The sequence below is a fragment of the Fundulus heteroclitus genome, chromosome 24 (assembly GCF_011125445.2).
Source record: "Fundulus heteroclitus isolate FHET01 chromosome 24, MU-UCD_Fhet_4.1, whole genome shotgun sequence".
Taxonomy (NCBI): domain Eukaryota; kingdom Metazoa; phylum Chordata; class Actinopteri; order Cyprinodontiformes; family Fundulidae; genus Fundulus; species Fundulus heteroclitus.
In genome coordinates, this window is record NC_046384.1 from 10,748,538 (window position 1) to 10,761,536 (window position 12,999).

The 12,999-nt window shown below is 38.9% G+C and overlaps 2 protein-coding genes across 4 annotated transcripts in view; both read right to left on the minus strand.

The window, feature by feature from the left end:
• The window catches only part of LOC105921732 (OX-2 membrane glycoprotein), a 74,875-nt gene that overhangs the window by 56,241 nt on the left and 5,635 nt on the right, over positions 1–12,999 (minus strand). The gene's annotated exons all lie outside the window — the stretch shown is intronic.
• Positions 1,103–11,568, minus strand: LOC105921731 (OX-2 membrane glycoprotein-like). 3 transcript variants are annotated; one of them, XR_004927948.1, is made up of 6 exons: positions 11,011–11,568; positions 2,368–2,706; positions 1,992–2,294; positions 1,723–1,912; positions 1,586–1,620; positions 1,103–1,416 (listed from the first exon to the last, which is right to left on the minus strand). XR_004927948.1 is itself a non-coding variant. In XM_036127908.1 (4 exons), the coding sequence occupies exons 1-4, from the start codon at positions 11,069–11,071 to the stop codon at positions 1,788–1,790; spliced, it is 828 nt and encodes a 275-aa protein (XP_035983801.1). In that variant the 5' UTR covers positions 11,072–11,568; the 3' UTR covers positions 1,722–1,787. The 3 variants fall into 3 exon arrangements, 1 of the variants encoding a protein (XP_035983801.1); XR_004927947.1 differs by lacking the exon at positions 1,586–1,620; XM_036127908.1 differs by lacking the exons at positions 1,103–1,416; positions 1,586–1,620 and having other exon boundaries at positions 1,722–1,912.

The following is a 12,999-nucleotide window of genomic DNA, read 5'->3' on the forward strand; positions in this document are numbered from 1 at the left end:
GTTGATAGTTACTTTATCTAAGTTGGTAAGATTATTAAACGTCCTTGAAGATGATGACATGCGGTAAAGGTCCACAGGCCTTGACTCCAATCTAGGACAGTCGTGTTGAGAACTGAGGTCTACAAAGATGGGTAGCATGCAAAATCCATTAAGCTTGTCGCGTTCATACTAGAGCTAGAGTGGACGAAAGATCCGGAGAACTGATACAACTGCCCGGCTCAACCATCGTAATGCCACACTAAAACACAGTGACTGGAGAAAATAGCACTAAACACAAGTCTGTTGTGAAATTGAGGTTAATTGTTAATTTTATCAGATATTTAAAACAACAGGATACATTGAAAGGGTAGAGTTGGTGATTTTTCCAGAAATGCAAGTAAGAAACTCAAGTTCTGTTTTGAATAACTGCGCATGAGCAAGACCATCTAACCTGCTCTTCCACTCTTCAGGATCTTGTGAAACAAATTTCCCAAATCCACTCTGCTCTTATTTCTTTCTACTGAGGCCTTCCTTTTCTTCTTATAAACATGAACACCGTTTGTTTTCTGTGACTCTCAGCCATGTTCAAAGTATATGAGGAGAGCAGTGGAGCTATAATGAACGGCTAACACTGAAGCTAACCGCTAAGCTAACCGGATACATAAACACTAGAAGTGCGCAGGCGCAGCCAGCAAGTGGAACCTAACAAGGAACGAGCACGCATACTAGTGTTACATAAGTGCGTCAGACTAACTGTCATGTGGGACAACCAGTAGATAAGATACTCTAAGGATGGAAAGACCATTCACCATGTATAACAGAAAATGTTTTGTTTCTGAACGGTATTATCAACTACAGCTTCAAGTTTGAGTTGATTTAATATGCTAGAGTCTGCTAAAACAGACACTGCATGCCTCATTAGTAAGCTAGCTAACCTATTTGATGTGCAAAAAACTCCAGGTGTTAAATACTTTCTGATGGGTGATTTGTCATCTTTCAACAAAGTTTATCCATCATTGATTTCTGAGGAATGCCTTTACCAAAACACACACACTGACATAAAATATCAAGTTTAAAGTAACCAGACTTGCATTTTCTGCTTCCTTTTTGATTAAAAAAGATGTATGAAAAAGTATAAAAGTGTTAGCACCAAATGAAGCTCAACATGTTTAAAAAAAGTAGAAACCTCTCAGGTAAGTAGTTGTAAACAACCAGGAGGTGATCTTAGGAGTGTTTAATAGTAATAAAACTGTTGCATCTCCAGGTTTGATCCACCTTTGTTCAGGTTTAGCTGCCTTATTTGTTGACTATTAAAAATCGAATGAAGTGAAGTGTTCCTGCTGTCACAGTGATGGCTGGGACTCGCTGTGTTGGTTCTGTTTTTCAGATGTTTGTAGTCTGAGCCCTTTGTTATCCGACACTGATGATTTGTCCAGCCTAAAAAAAAATAATTAATAATGTCAGTAAGAAACTTGTTTTCTCAAACAGAGGAAGTTGATGTGCTTTACAATGTGCAGGAAATATGCAGCATATGTGACATTAGCAAGGACCGAAAGAAAAAAATAAATATGCATCTGTGGAACTGAGAAATTAATACATAGAATACTTTGGTATGTGGCCTCCTGTGACGGTTTATTTTTCCTGGGAATAATTTGAGAACAAATGAACCAGTCAGCAAAGCAATGTCTCTGAGACGTTAATGAGATAAATCTCAACAGCTAAAACAGTGTTTCGCAGAAGTACCTTTTGTGAAGTCTTTTTGAGTATGAAAATACCAATTCCGATGAAAAATACCATGACTGAAATAATCAGAGCCCGTCCTTCAGGAAGAAGAGAAACTGTGTCTCAGCAACAGAAAGTGAGAAATCAACATGTGAGAATCTCAACATAAACGCACTGCCTCTGCCAGAAGATCCAGATCGTTCATCCAAACCTGAAAATTAAATTTAAACATTTAAAATCCCAAAGACATCATCAGTCTATAAATGTGAGTCTCTGAAAGAGTTTCTCACCATGATCAGATGTCTCTGAGGGTCCAGGAACGGTGAGCAGCAGCTCTCTGGGAGCAGCAGAGAGAACTGACACTGAACATCCAACCTGTGTGCTGCTGGAAGCTGACAGCAGAGCTGTGGTGGTGACGGTGACGGTACCGTTGCTGTTGCTCACCCTGGTGGTGTTGTAGAGGGACAAGCTGAGGTTCTGCTGTGGAGCAGTCAGTGTTACAGTGGGAGCAGGTCGACCTGTGGCTGAACAGGACACATTTGACCCTGCAGGAGAGCTTGATGTGCTGACATCAAGGACGGGTCCATGCAGCTCTGGACAGAGAACATCCATCATGATCAGCATCTAGTTCTAGAAGTTAACCCTGTAATACAGTCTGGTTCTCACCATAAACCTTCAGACAGGTTCCAGCTGTCAGTGCTCCATCAGGGAAGGTGTTGAACAAACACAGATAACATCCTTCATCCTGCTCTGTAACACTCCTGATGACTATGGAGGTATTCTGCAGTCCAGCTTCTGTGAACTGAACTTTATCTTTAAAGTCAGGATTCACTGTTTGACCAAAATACTCGCTGTAGGAGCCGATGTTACTCTCTTTGTTCCCCAAGTCCTTCTGCCAGGTGACCTGCTGGACATCTTTAGTTTCCAGGAGGAGACAGCTGAGAGGAGCATCTCCTCCCACTGCTGCTAATACAGTCTGCTGGGTTTGAATCAACGCTGCTAGACCTGCAGGAAACACATTTAAAGAAATGGATCTTAATAACTGGTTGTGAACTTTGTTTCTTATGTATGATTCATTGAGGGGACTTTACTTCCGTTCTGCCTATGGCAGGAACTTCACAATGCCTGAGAAACAGCTGTGCTTGGCACAATTTTATACTAGCAAGGGAACAGAATTTGGTTCACTTCTCTTTTTCTCTTCTTTTTCTAATAAAATTATCTTCTTCCCCCTAGTAAGCGTTTTAGATGTGAATAATCCCAACAAGTTTTTAGTTATTCTAATACCTCATGTTGACGCTCAGTGCTCTCGGACAATGGTGTTTGAAAGATGGAGATACAGCAAGGGTGGAACGGCAGAGAAAGCTAGGGTATCTCTGAAAACAGACCCCACTAAATGAGCAAAGATTGGTAGCCATCTCAATAAAATGAGCGATTTGAAATGGCAAGTAAGGACGATGAAATGCTTAAGGAAAAATGTTGAACTTTGCCTGCAAACCACCCTACCAGTTATTATCAAATCATTGACTTTTGTGATGTTAGAGTTATTAGAATATTATTCTGAAGTCACAATTCTGAAGTCACTGTTGTTGTCGGGTATTGCCACAAATGAAAACTAATTGGAAAATGTTGCGTTGTTAAAATATATGCTCAAATTAAATATAAAATAACTTCAAAAATATATGTTGAATGTCTTTCAATAACGATAGCACCTTGTTGTAACATTGTGTAGTAATAGTTGGTAATCCTGTTCAGAAACAGTTTTTATTATACAAGGTAAAATTGTCCTTCCATGCTGAAAGTATGAAATACATTATGCATTCACAAAAATGAAAATAAAAATTAGATTTCTGTGAGAGCTGTACGCTTGTAAAAACTCTAACCAATCTTTGTCGTTCGGTCCAAAAGGAATGAATTTGTCAGAGTTTTGTTCCTGCTCTCACCCATAGACGTTATATACTCACCCCTTCTCTGTCCCTCAAGTTATGGCGGTAGCGCCTTATCTATTGATTGTCCCACATGCCGATTATACTGACGTGCTCACGTAACACCAGTGTGCGTGCTCGTTCCTTCTGAGTTTCCGCTTGCTGGCTGCGCATGCACACTTCTAGTGTCTATATATCTGGTTAGCTTAGCTGTTAGCATCAGTGTTAGCCGTTCATTATAGCTCTGCTGCTCACACCGTATACTTTGAACATGGCTGAGAGTCACAGAAAGCAACGGTGTTCATGTTTATGACAAGTAAAGGAAGGCCTCAGTAGAAAGAGATAAGTCCAGAGGCGATTTGGGGAATTTTTTTCACATGATCCCCCTAAAGATCGTAAGATTGAGGTAAGATGGTCATGCACATGCGCAGTTTTTCAAAAAGGGACTTAGGGAGACTTCCGGAAAACTCGCAGACCCAAGCTTTAAGCCACTCGTAGCCTTGCTGGAGGCACTGTGTCTAGTGAACAGATGGTCATTTTCAGCTCTAGATTGACGATGGTTCAAGTCCGTCCCAGTGAAATATAAAAAACTTAAATAGTTATGAGTAAAAGTAACCCCATTTTAATTTTATGAAATAAAAATAGGTGATTAGTCATTCATTTAAGTTGGCAACATGATTTGAAAAATGTAGAGTATAGGTCTTTTCACAATCAAAAATAAAATGTTTAATGACTTGTATAAATTTTTTTCCCCTTTTTGCTCAAAACGTCACATGCATCAATTAATTGTGGGTAATACACTTTGAAATCTGCATCAATATGGACTTCACCGAAGTGTGGATGGAGGCAGCAAAGGGGGTGGAGTGAAAGACCACTCTGGAGCATCAGGATACACTACGCATTCAAACCCTCACTCAGCAGGAACACACATTTGAGGGGCACAAGGTGTCGTAATGCGCGTATTGGTACAAGGCAATTGTGTCCTGGATACCTTGGTTTGACAGAGTTGTTGTCTGAGCTTTCGCTGCGTTTCAATCATCTCAAACCAGTATGCATCTCCTCTGTAACATCAACAAAAAAATTGTCCACACAACTGCTTCTACCTGGATATTTTCTCTTATCTAGGTCAGTGGTTCCTACCCTTGGTCTTCAGGGACCCCTGTCCTGTATGTTTTAGATGTCTCCTTGGTCCGACACACCTTATTTAAATAAATAGATGATTAAGAGGCTTCTGCAGCCATTAAGAGGCTGCAGAAGAGGTCCTGCAATCATTTGATTCAGGTGAGCTGGAACAGACATGTCTAAAAACATGTAGGACAAGGGTCCACGAGGACCATGGTTGATCTACACCAGTCTCAGATTGTTGTGCCTAAGAGATCCAGCAGATTCAACATGTTTCAGAACCCTTTGAACCAGTCTTTTGGCATTATCAACCATATCTAACCATGTCTTCTTCACATCATTTAGATGCCTGCATACATTAGCTTAATGTCATGTGATTGGCTAAGATGATACTTGAGTCATCAAGCAATTAAACAGAAACAGGTGGAGCTAATAAAGCGATGGCTTGGTCTGGTCTAGGCTGTACCTTGGTGCTTAGACCCAACAACAAAACTCCTACTTCTGGACCTCTACTGACCTCAGTCATCAAGTTTTCCTCAACATCAGCTGTTCTGTCAGCTTTCAGCCCCTCCTTGACTCTCCTAAAATCTCTTTACTCATTCACCTGCTCAAATACCTGCAGGATAGATCAGTACGATAGCATTAACAGGGACTTTACCCCATTTAGGGTTTACTGGCAACAGTTACAACTACAGTAGTGTTGTGCCAACACAGCAGGGAGGCAGGTTTTAACAGTAGAGGACAGGCAGTTGCTAGAAGATAGTAGAATAAACAAAATGGTAAATGACCTGTACTTATGTAGCGCCTTATCAAGGTCTGAGGACCCCAAAGCGCTTTATGCTACATTTCTCCATTAACATGCTGACGTTGGTGAGCTATATTATAGCCACAGCTTCTCTGAGGTAGACAGACAGAAGTGGTGCAGCCATACAATAGGCATCATCGTAACTTCTGACCACCTGGAGAAGGCAAAGTGAGTGAAGTGTCTTGCCCAAGGACAAAATGACTGACAGTCAGGGCAGGGGTTTGAACTGCCAAACCACTGGTTACAGGATGAAATCCTTTCTATTGCACCACTGTTGGCCCAAAATAATAATAATAATAATAATAATAATAATAATAATAATAATAATAATAATAATAATAATAATAATAACAGTTAAAATATCACATCACAATGTTGCCGTTTGTTCTCTCATAGTTAATCTTGGTGAAGTTAAACAATGTCTGTCTTTATGACCAACCCACAGGTTCCCCTTGGTGTTATTTTCACTGTGAAGCAACCCTGTTGCTCAACAACTATACCAACTATCCAGGGTTAATGCGACAACATCCGTAAAATGCTTAAAGTCACTATTGGCAAGTCTAAGACTTATGACTCTTATGACTGAAGATAATCCTCTTCAGTCACATACTCACTTCAGAGGTCTATTGCGATAAACATTAACCCTGATTGCATTTTAGATTTATTTTATTCACTTTTATTTAGACAGGTTATCTCATTTAACAGAGAGCTGTAACCAAGACACAAAAAAATCATTTTCATAAAATGACACAATAATCAAACATTTTCTTTTTTTACATGATGTAAAAAATGTTGGCTGGCTGCTACAGCGGGGCAACAACCAGAGCCACAATAATTTATTTGAAATAATAAAAATGTAGATTGCAATATTTTCACTAACTCTTAGTTTATGCTTCATACGGTTCAATTTTGTTCTTTGCAATGTTCTTTATTCCTCCTTCCTTCTTTGTACATAAAAGTAGTCTTTTAGGATCAGTTTTAAATACGTTAACTGACCTGCCATCCCTGTTCCACCAGTTTGTTCTGACGGTTGATGAACCTTTATCACTTTACTGAATCAGTTAATAAACAAAAACCCCAAAACATTTCATCCATGGCTGTAATGCTAATTTTTAAATGTGACTAACCCCAGGGTTTCCCGCAGCGCTATCTTGGCGTGGCAGCCGCCACGCCAAACTCACGCTACCGCCACGCCAACATTCCAAAAAAAAAAAAAAAAAAAAAAAAAAAAAAGTGACGTTAACACGCGCTTTCGCGCGTGCGTGAATGGCATGGAAAAAACAGATGGATACCCCCGCTCCGCGAGTCGGTCCGCGGAAAACGTGTCGCCCGCCCCCCCCCCCCCCCCGCTCCGCGAGTCTGTCCGCGGAAAACGTGTCGTCCAACCCCCCCCCCCGCCGCTCGGCGAGTCGGTCCGCCTCGCATAAGCAAATTCCTGCGGGAAACACTGAACCCTGATGAGAAATCATTGTGTAATCCACTGCTGTAAATGTCAGTAAAACACCATCCTGAACATATTCCCAACTTAACCTTACTTTATCTGAGGGGATACCAAACATAATTTGGTCATTTTAAGTTTGTATTCACACTCTTCGAACTTTCACATATTTTGTCATGTTAGAACGAGAACTGCCTTTAACTTTTGAATTTTATTTCCGAAAATGTGAAAGGAGACCAAAACATTACAGGTTTGTAGTTCAGGAAAATTCTTACGATTTTCCTCAAGTTTTATTGATTCGACATGATATTGATGTAAAGATAGATTGTAATGAGTCATATCTTTTGTGTCTCTGCTTTCCCCGTTTCCCTGTTTGTGTTCTTTTGAGGGCTGTTATATTAAACTAAATAAATGTTTTTATTATTAAATGAAGCAATAATTATATAAATTATTGTAAATAAAACCTTGAAAACGGGTGAACAAGCTAAAGAATGTTCTCCGGGAAGACAACTTTAAAATAATGGAAAAAAAAAAAGTATAAGAAAAAAATTGTATTAAAAAAGTACTTCATAAAAGATTTTAAACAGGAAACAAAAAAATGTTAGAGCATCAACGTATTTAAAGATATTGAAATTAAGACATAAGAAATGCAAATTTCAACATTTATATAAAACTATGGTGCGTTAAATATATGCTACAAGAATATTTATTTAAAACAATGTACTTATGTCTAAACATAAACTCCATCCTCAGTCTATCTGCAGTAGTGAAGGAGTTTGGATAGCTCTGTGAAAGTTTTGTTTGAACTGAACAGAAAAGTTTCATTAGTAAAACCAAGAACAGTTCTGTTGGAAACCCAAAACTTCCGATCTGAGAGTACCGAACGACTTTATTCAGATCGGAGTGGATGCATACAAATTAATAAATAGGGGAGACCAGGGCTAGTTGTCACACGGGTAAGTTGTCACATTGCAATTATGTTCTCCATCAAAGGGTGCGTTATGCCATTACGGGACTTGACAAAAACGGCATTAATTTGGGGCGTGACGGACCGCATTACCCAAGATGCAATGTGGTCAAAATGGCCACCAACTCCCATCATGCAATGCGGCCCAAAATGGCCGTCGCCCTAACAACGGAGCGGAGAGATAACGTTGCTAGGCAAAGTTGATAAAACTCGTTCACGCACGAAAATCTGCCTTCTTTTTCTGGCGCACCGCCAACCTGAGAAGACACAGCTGTGCTACTCCAAACCCCCCCCCCCCCACGCCACGTGCTCGAGTTTCTCGCTGGACCGAGATTTTTCGAAGCAAGTGTTAATCCCTGCTTTGCTTAGCAGGAGGTCGACTCTAAAAGGTACTTTAATTCCCTCTGATCAAATACTGGAAGCCGCCTTATCTCCCAGTGATCGAAAGAGGACTACGCTTTGCTGGGCCGAGCAAAGCGACCGTGAGCCCGGAGGAAGAGACGAAAGAGCCTTCTCGCCTGTCCCTGCTGCTGCCGCTCTGGTGCATTTAGGACGCCGCGTTATTCCGAGCGCTTACGGACCCCGAAGCCGGGACTTCATTCGGGATCACCTCAAAGTAACGGGGTTCTCCCCTTTTATTTCTTTTTCATCCATAGGATGTTTAGAAGTGCCTGGGCAGACGTTAGAACTTTGTAGGTGTAGGTTAATGCTTTTATTCCACAACGAAGTTGGAATTATTTTGCTGAATATTTTCTTTGTATGTGCATGCATTTTATAATTGATTTTGCTGTGTTGATTTGTGGTTTATCAATAACCCCGCCGTGGGTCATTGCTTCAGTTCTTTTCCATCTTCTTCCATGCTTTTCCCCCCTCTCTTTTCGCTTCTCCTTATCAGTAAAATTGATCGCTTTGTTTGAAGCTTAGTTCGCGGTTGTTCTTTAAACTCACCCGTGAACCACTCCCTCTCGGAGCGAGGTACCGCCTCACATTAGCGTAAGCGTGGTGACATCACTAGGACCTCCCCTCACGCATCACGCAAGGTTGTAGAGCCTACGTCATCATAGTCGCCATCTTGCGAGTGTCTGAGAGCGGGTGTCTGCTTCCCAACGCTGCTACGTCAAATGCCGATGTCTCTGAGTGTGGTTTAAACAACCGTGAGTTAAACTAAGATTTGCCAATCGCTCATTTTTAATCCATTGCTAATTTTTGTTTTGTTCTTTTATTTCCACATATATGTTTTGCATGTTTAGTTTTTAGTAGTGAGTAAGAATTCCAAAGTTGTTGAATCAGAGAATTACTGTAACAGGGAATTGCTTTTGGTTCAATAAAACCAACAACTGCGGAATAGAATTTGTTTTGTGTTCAATCTAATTCACAGTTGCATGGCTATTCAGAATTCAGAGCTAACCTCCTTTGGAGTTAACATCTGATATTAATACAGAGACATATCATTGGATGGTGATAAGGAATAAGGATTTAAACTCTCATTGCAGTTACATTGGGGTTCTCACAGCTGCCGGATAAACCTCGTCGGTTAACAGTCCGACCTGATCATTTATTCCAGTATAAATGAGTTCATAACAGCAAATTAACTAATGCATTAGCGGTATAAATACTTACAAGCTTATAGCTAACATCACCACCATTTGAACTATATTTGTTATAGCGGAATTTTGAGTTGAATGACTTATTACTTAAATTATAATACCAAATTATAATTAATAATAATAATAATAATAATAATAATAATAATAATAATAATAATAATAATAATAATAATAATAATAATAAGCATATTCAACCAGCTTCTGGCATACCAGGTGCAACCAAAAAGTGGAATACTAGTTTTCTTCCTTTGCATGGTCAGGTCTCACAGACTGAGTGAGAAGAGGACAAGACATTGTAATTTGAGATGAGCACCAACTGACCATTTTCCACTACCCAAAGTAAAAAATATTAACTCTATATTTTCTTAAATAACCTTCATTCAGATAAAAATTCTAGCAGTTATACATATGGACTTGTTAAAGTAGATATTAAGGCATCCAGTCATAGTTCTTATTTAGCCTAACATTAAGATAGAGCTAGCATTAGCAAACATGGTCATTTGGGGTAAGTTGTCACATGTAACAACTTACCCTAAAATGATAATTTTTCAAAAGTAATTTAAATCAATACATCCTAATAAAAATTTTACATTATTTTTACAGAAAAAAGAGCGATTTAAAAGAGAGGACAAAGTGAGAAGGTGGTCAGGAGTTATAAAAGAAAAGCAGAGCATGGCCGTGCAGAGCATGGCCGTGCAGCACCTGACACATGCTGAGGGCAGTCAGGCAGGTGACCCTAGGTCACAAGTCGAACAGGAGTACAGCGAAGGACTTTAATGTCAATTACCGTACTTTGGCGTGATACTATAAAACCTTTACACCAACAGAAATTTAGGGTCAGACAGCTATCAATCAATGTTCATTTTATTCCATGTTATTTCATAGGATGCATGTGCTCCTGGCAATTCAATCTACATAAGCTATGCCAAAACTGCAACTCAGATGAGACTCGGGAGATTTTCTTTTATTTGTATTCAAGTTTAAGTGTCAATTTCGTGATGCATGTTGCATATTATTTCATGTTATTTCATAAGTAGTAAAAGTGAGTTATTGTCATTTATTCACTTAACATTAAAAAATAACAAAATTCATTTTGCCCTTATTTTATTGGTTGCAAAACCCAGTGTGACATCTTACCCCTTGGAGGGGCAATTTATCACATGGTGACAATCTCCATTAGATTGCTTATAACTGCACAGGAATAAGATATGAAATATACCTGAATATAAAATACCTGAGACTTTGGTCTTTCATCTGGTACATATGTTTCTTTATATATGGTGTTTTGATTCCAATATTTATGTATGAGTGTAAAAAGTGTGACAACTAGCCCTGGTCTCCCCTACATAAATTGATGTATGAATGAATGAATTTCAAATAGATTTCAGCTTCGGGATAAATTACAAATAACCTCCTGTATAAAAAGCATCAGCAGAACTTAATCTCACCTTTCTGAAAGGATGATCCAAAGATTAAAAGAAACAAAATTAACTTCCCTCCATCCGGCATTGTACCGTGCTGCCGGAGTCATGGCTGAAAAGATCGCGTGGTTGCCTGGCTCCTGAATGTAGCTTGCTTCTTCTTCCTCCTCCTCTTTTCTGTTATGTGGAATCGCAAACAATTTTGTGGTGCATAACGCCATCTACTGTACATGAGTGTGTAGTAACATTACTTCACGTCTGTCAATTTGTATTTTTTTATTTTGTATTCTGAAGATAAATAAGCGATGCTTTCCTAATATGTAAATGTCCTTTATATTTCCTTCATTTCCCAAAATTCCTTTAAGACTCCATTCTTGGCCTGTCCTTCCAACTATTCTTCTCAATTTCTCCCTTTCAGGTTCATATGTTTTACAGTTCATCAATACGTGTTCTACATTTTCTTTCTCTCCACATCCTTCACATTTATCTTTATTTTTCCTCTCTATTAAATATAATTTGTCATTTAAATGGGTATGATCTACTCTTAATCTGATTGTTATTTCTTCCCTTCAATTTCTCTCATTAATATTCCTATTTAATACTGACCTTTGTGCTTTATATAATGTTCTTCCTTTTTTATCTTCCTTCCACCTTTTTTGCCATTTTTCCATTTCTTTACTCTTAATAACTGATTTCTCTTCCCCTTTCCCAAAGGAATTTTAATTGTTATTGCCTCCTCGTTTAAATTCCAATCATTTTTCATTTTAAGAAGTCTCATATCTACATTTACCTCAGGAAATAGCCATTGAGGAATAACACTAATTGGATTAAACTGAGCTATTTTACTGCTAGAGGTTGCTTGCGCTCTGGGAAGTTTGCAAGTACCCGGTTCGATCCCCACCGCCTGCACTCTGGGTCCCTGAGCAAGACCCTTAACCCCAGATTGCTACAGTCAATGTACAGTTTATGCGATCCACCAAAATCAAATCAAATCAAATCCTACCGCCTTGGTTTGTTTGCTACGTTCAGTCGCTTCTCCTTCCGCATCCTATCCTCTAAGCAGTCTCTGCTTGGTCGGCCTTTTAAATTAAACCTTGAGAAAAAAAAAAGAAATAACAGCTGCAATCTGTTGCGTCCCTCAAATCTCTTCCTCCGTGGTAAGAAACGTTTTTAAAACTCAGAAAACAGACGGTTTAACCGCGACATGCGGCGCGACCAGCTTTCTCACCCAAACACCTCTAAGCTCAAATTTCAACTGACTGACGACGGGGCTCTGCATTAGAACCACGAAGTAAAGAGAAACTGACAGATATGACGTCACAGACGTATGTACGTAGACGCCTCATTGGGCGCAGGTTTGCACGTTGACGTCACCGCCATATTGTATGTGGCAGAAAGTAATGAACGTCTATCTCCACTGTATGTTTTAAATATAGATAGAAAGATAAAGATGAAGCTTATATATACTTGTAAAGAAATATATATAGATTAATTGACAGATTGGCAGAACAGAGAGCTATTAATCAATGTTTTTAGATATAGATGTGCATATATAGATGAAGTATTATAAATAAATAGGTGTGAGTTTATATATAACTATATGTCCAGATTATGTGTATGCACACACACACACACGAATCAACCCTGGTGCCTTCTAAACTTTATTTCAGGATCAGAAACTCAATTTAATTAATTGATTTTGCAATAAATTGAGAGACTGAGCAATTTTTCCATTCAATATTTTTGATGTGAGTAAAAAGTTTAGTGAACATATTCAATGCATAAAAATAATTTTGAAATATATGCACTAAGCACACTGGTTTTTGGCTTTTTGCGGATTTATTTAGCTTTAAACTCTAGATGTCACAGTTAGTGAATTATTCATAATTGTGATTACCTTGTTGGAAGTTGCACACAGCGTCCAAGTTTAAATAAACTCTCTGGCTGGGTTTTTAACATTTCATAATCTCTAAAGATGTTAAACATCAAAATGATCATTTATGGTAATCTGACCCC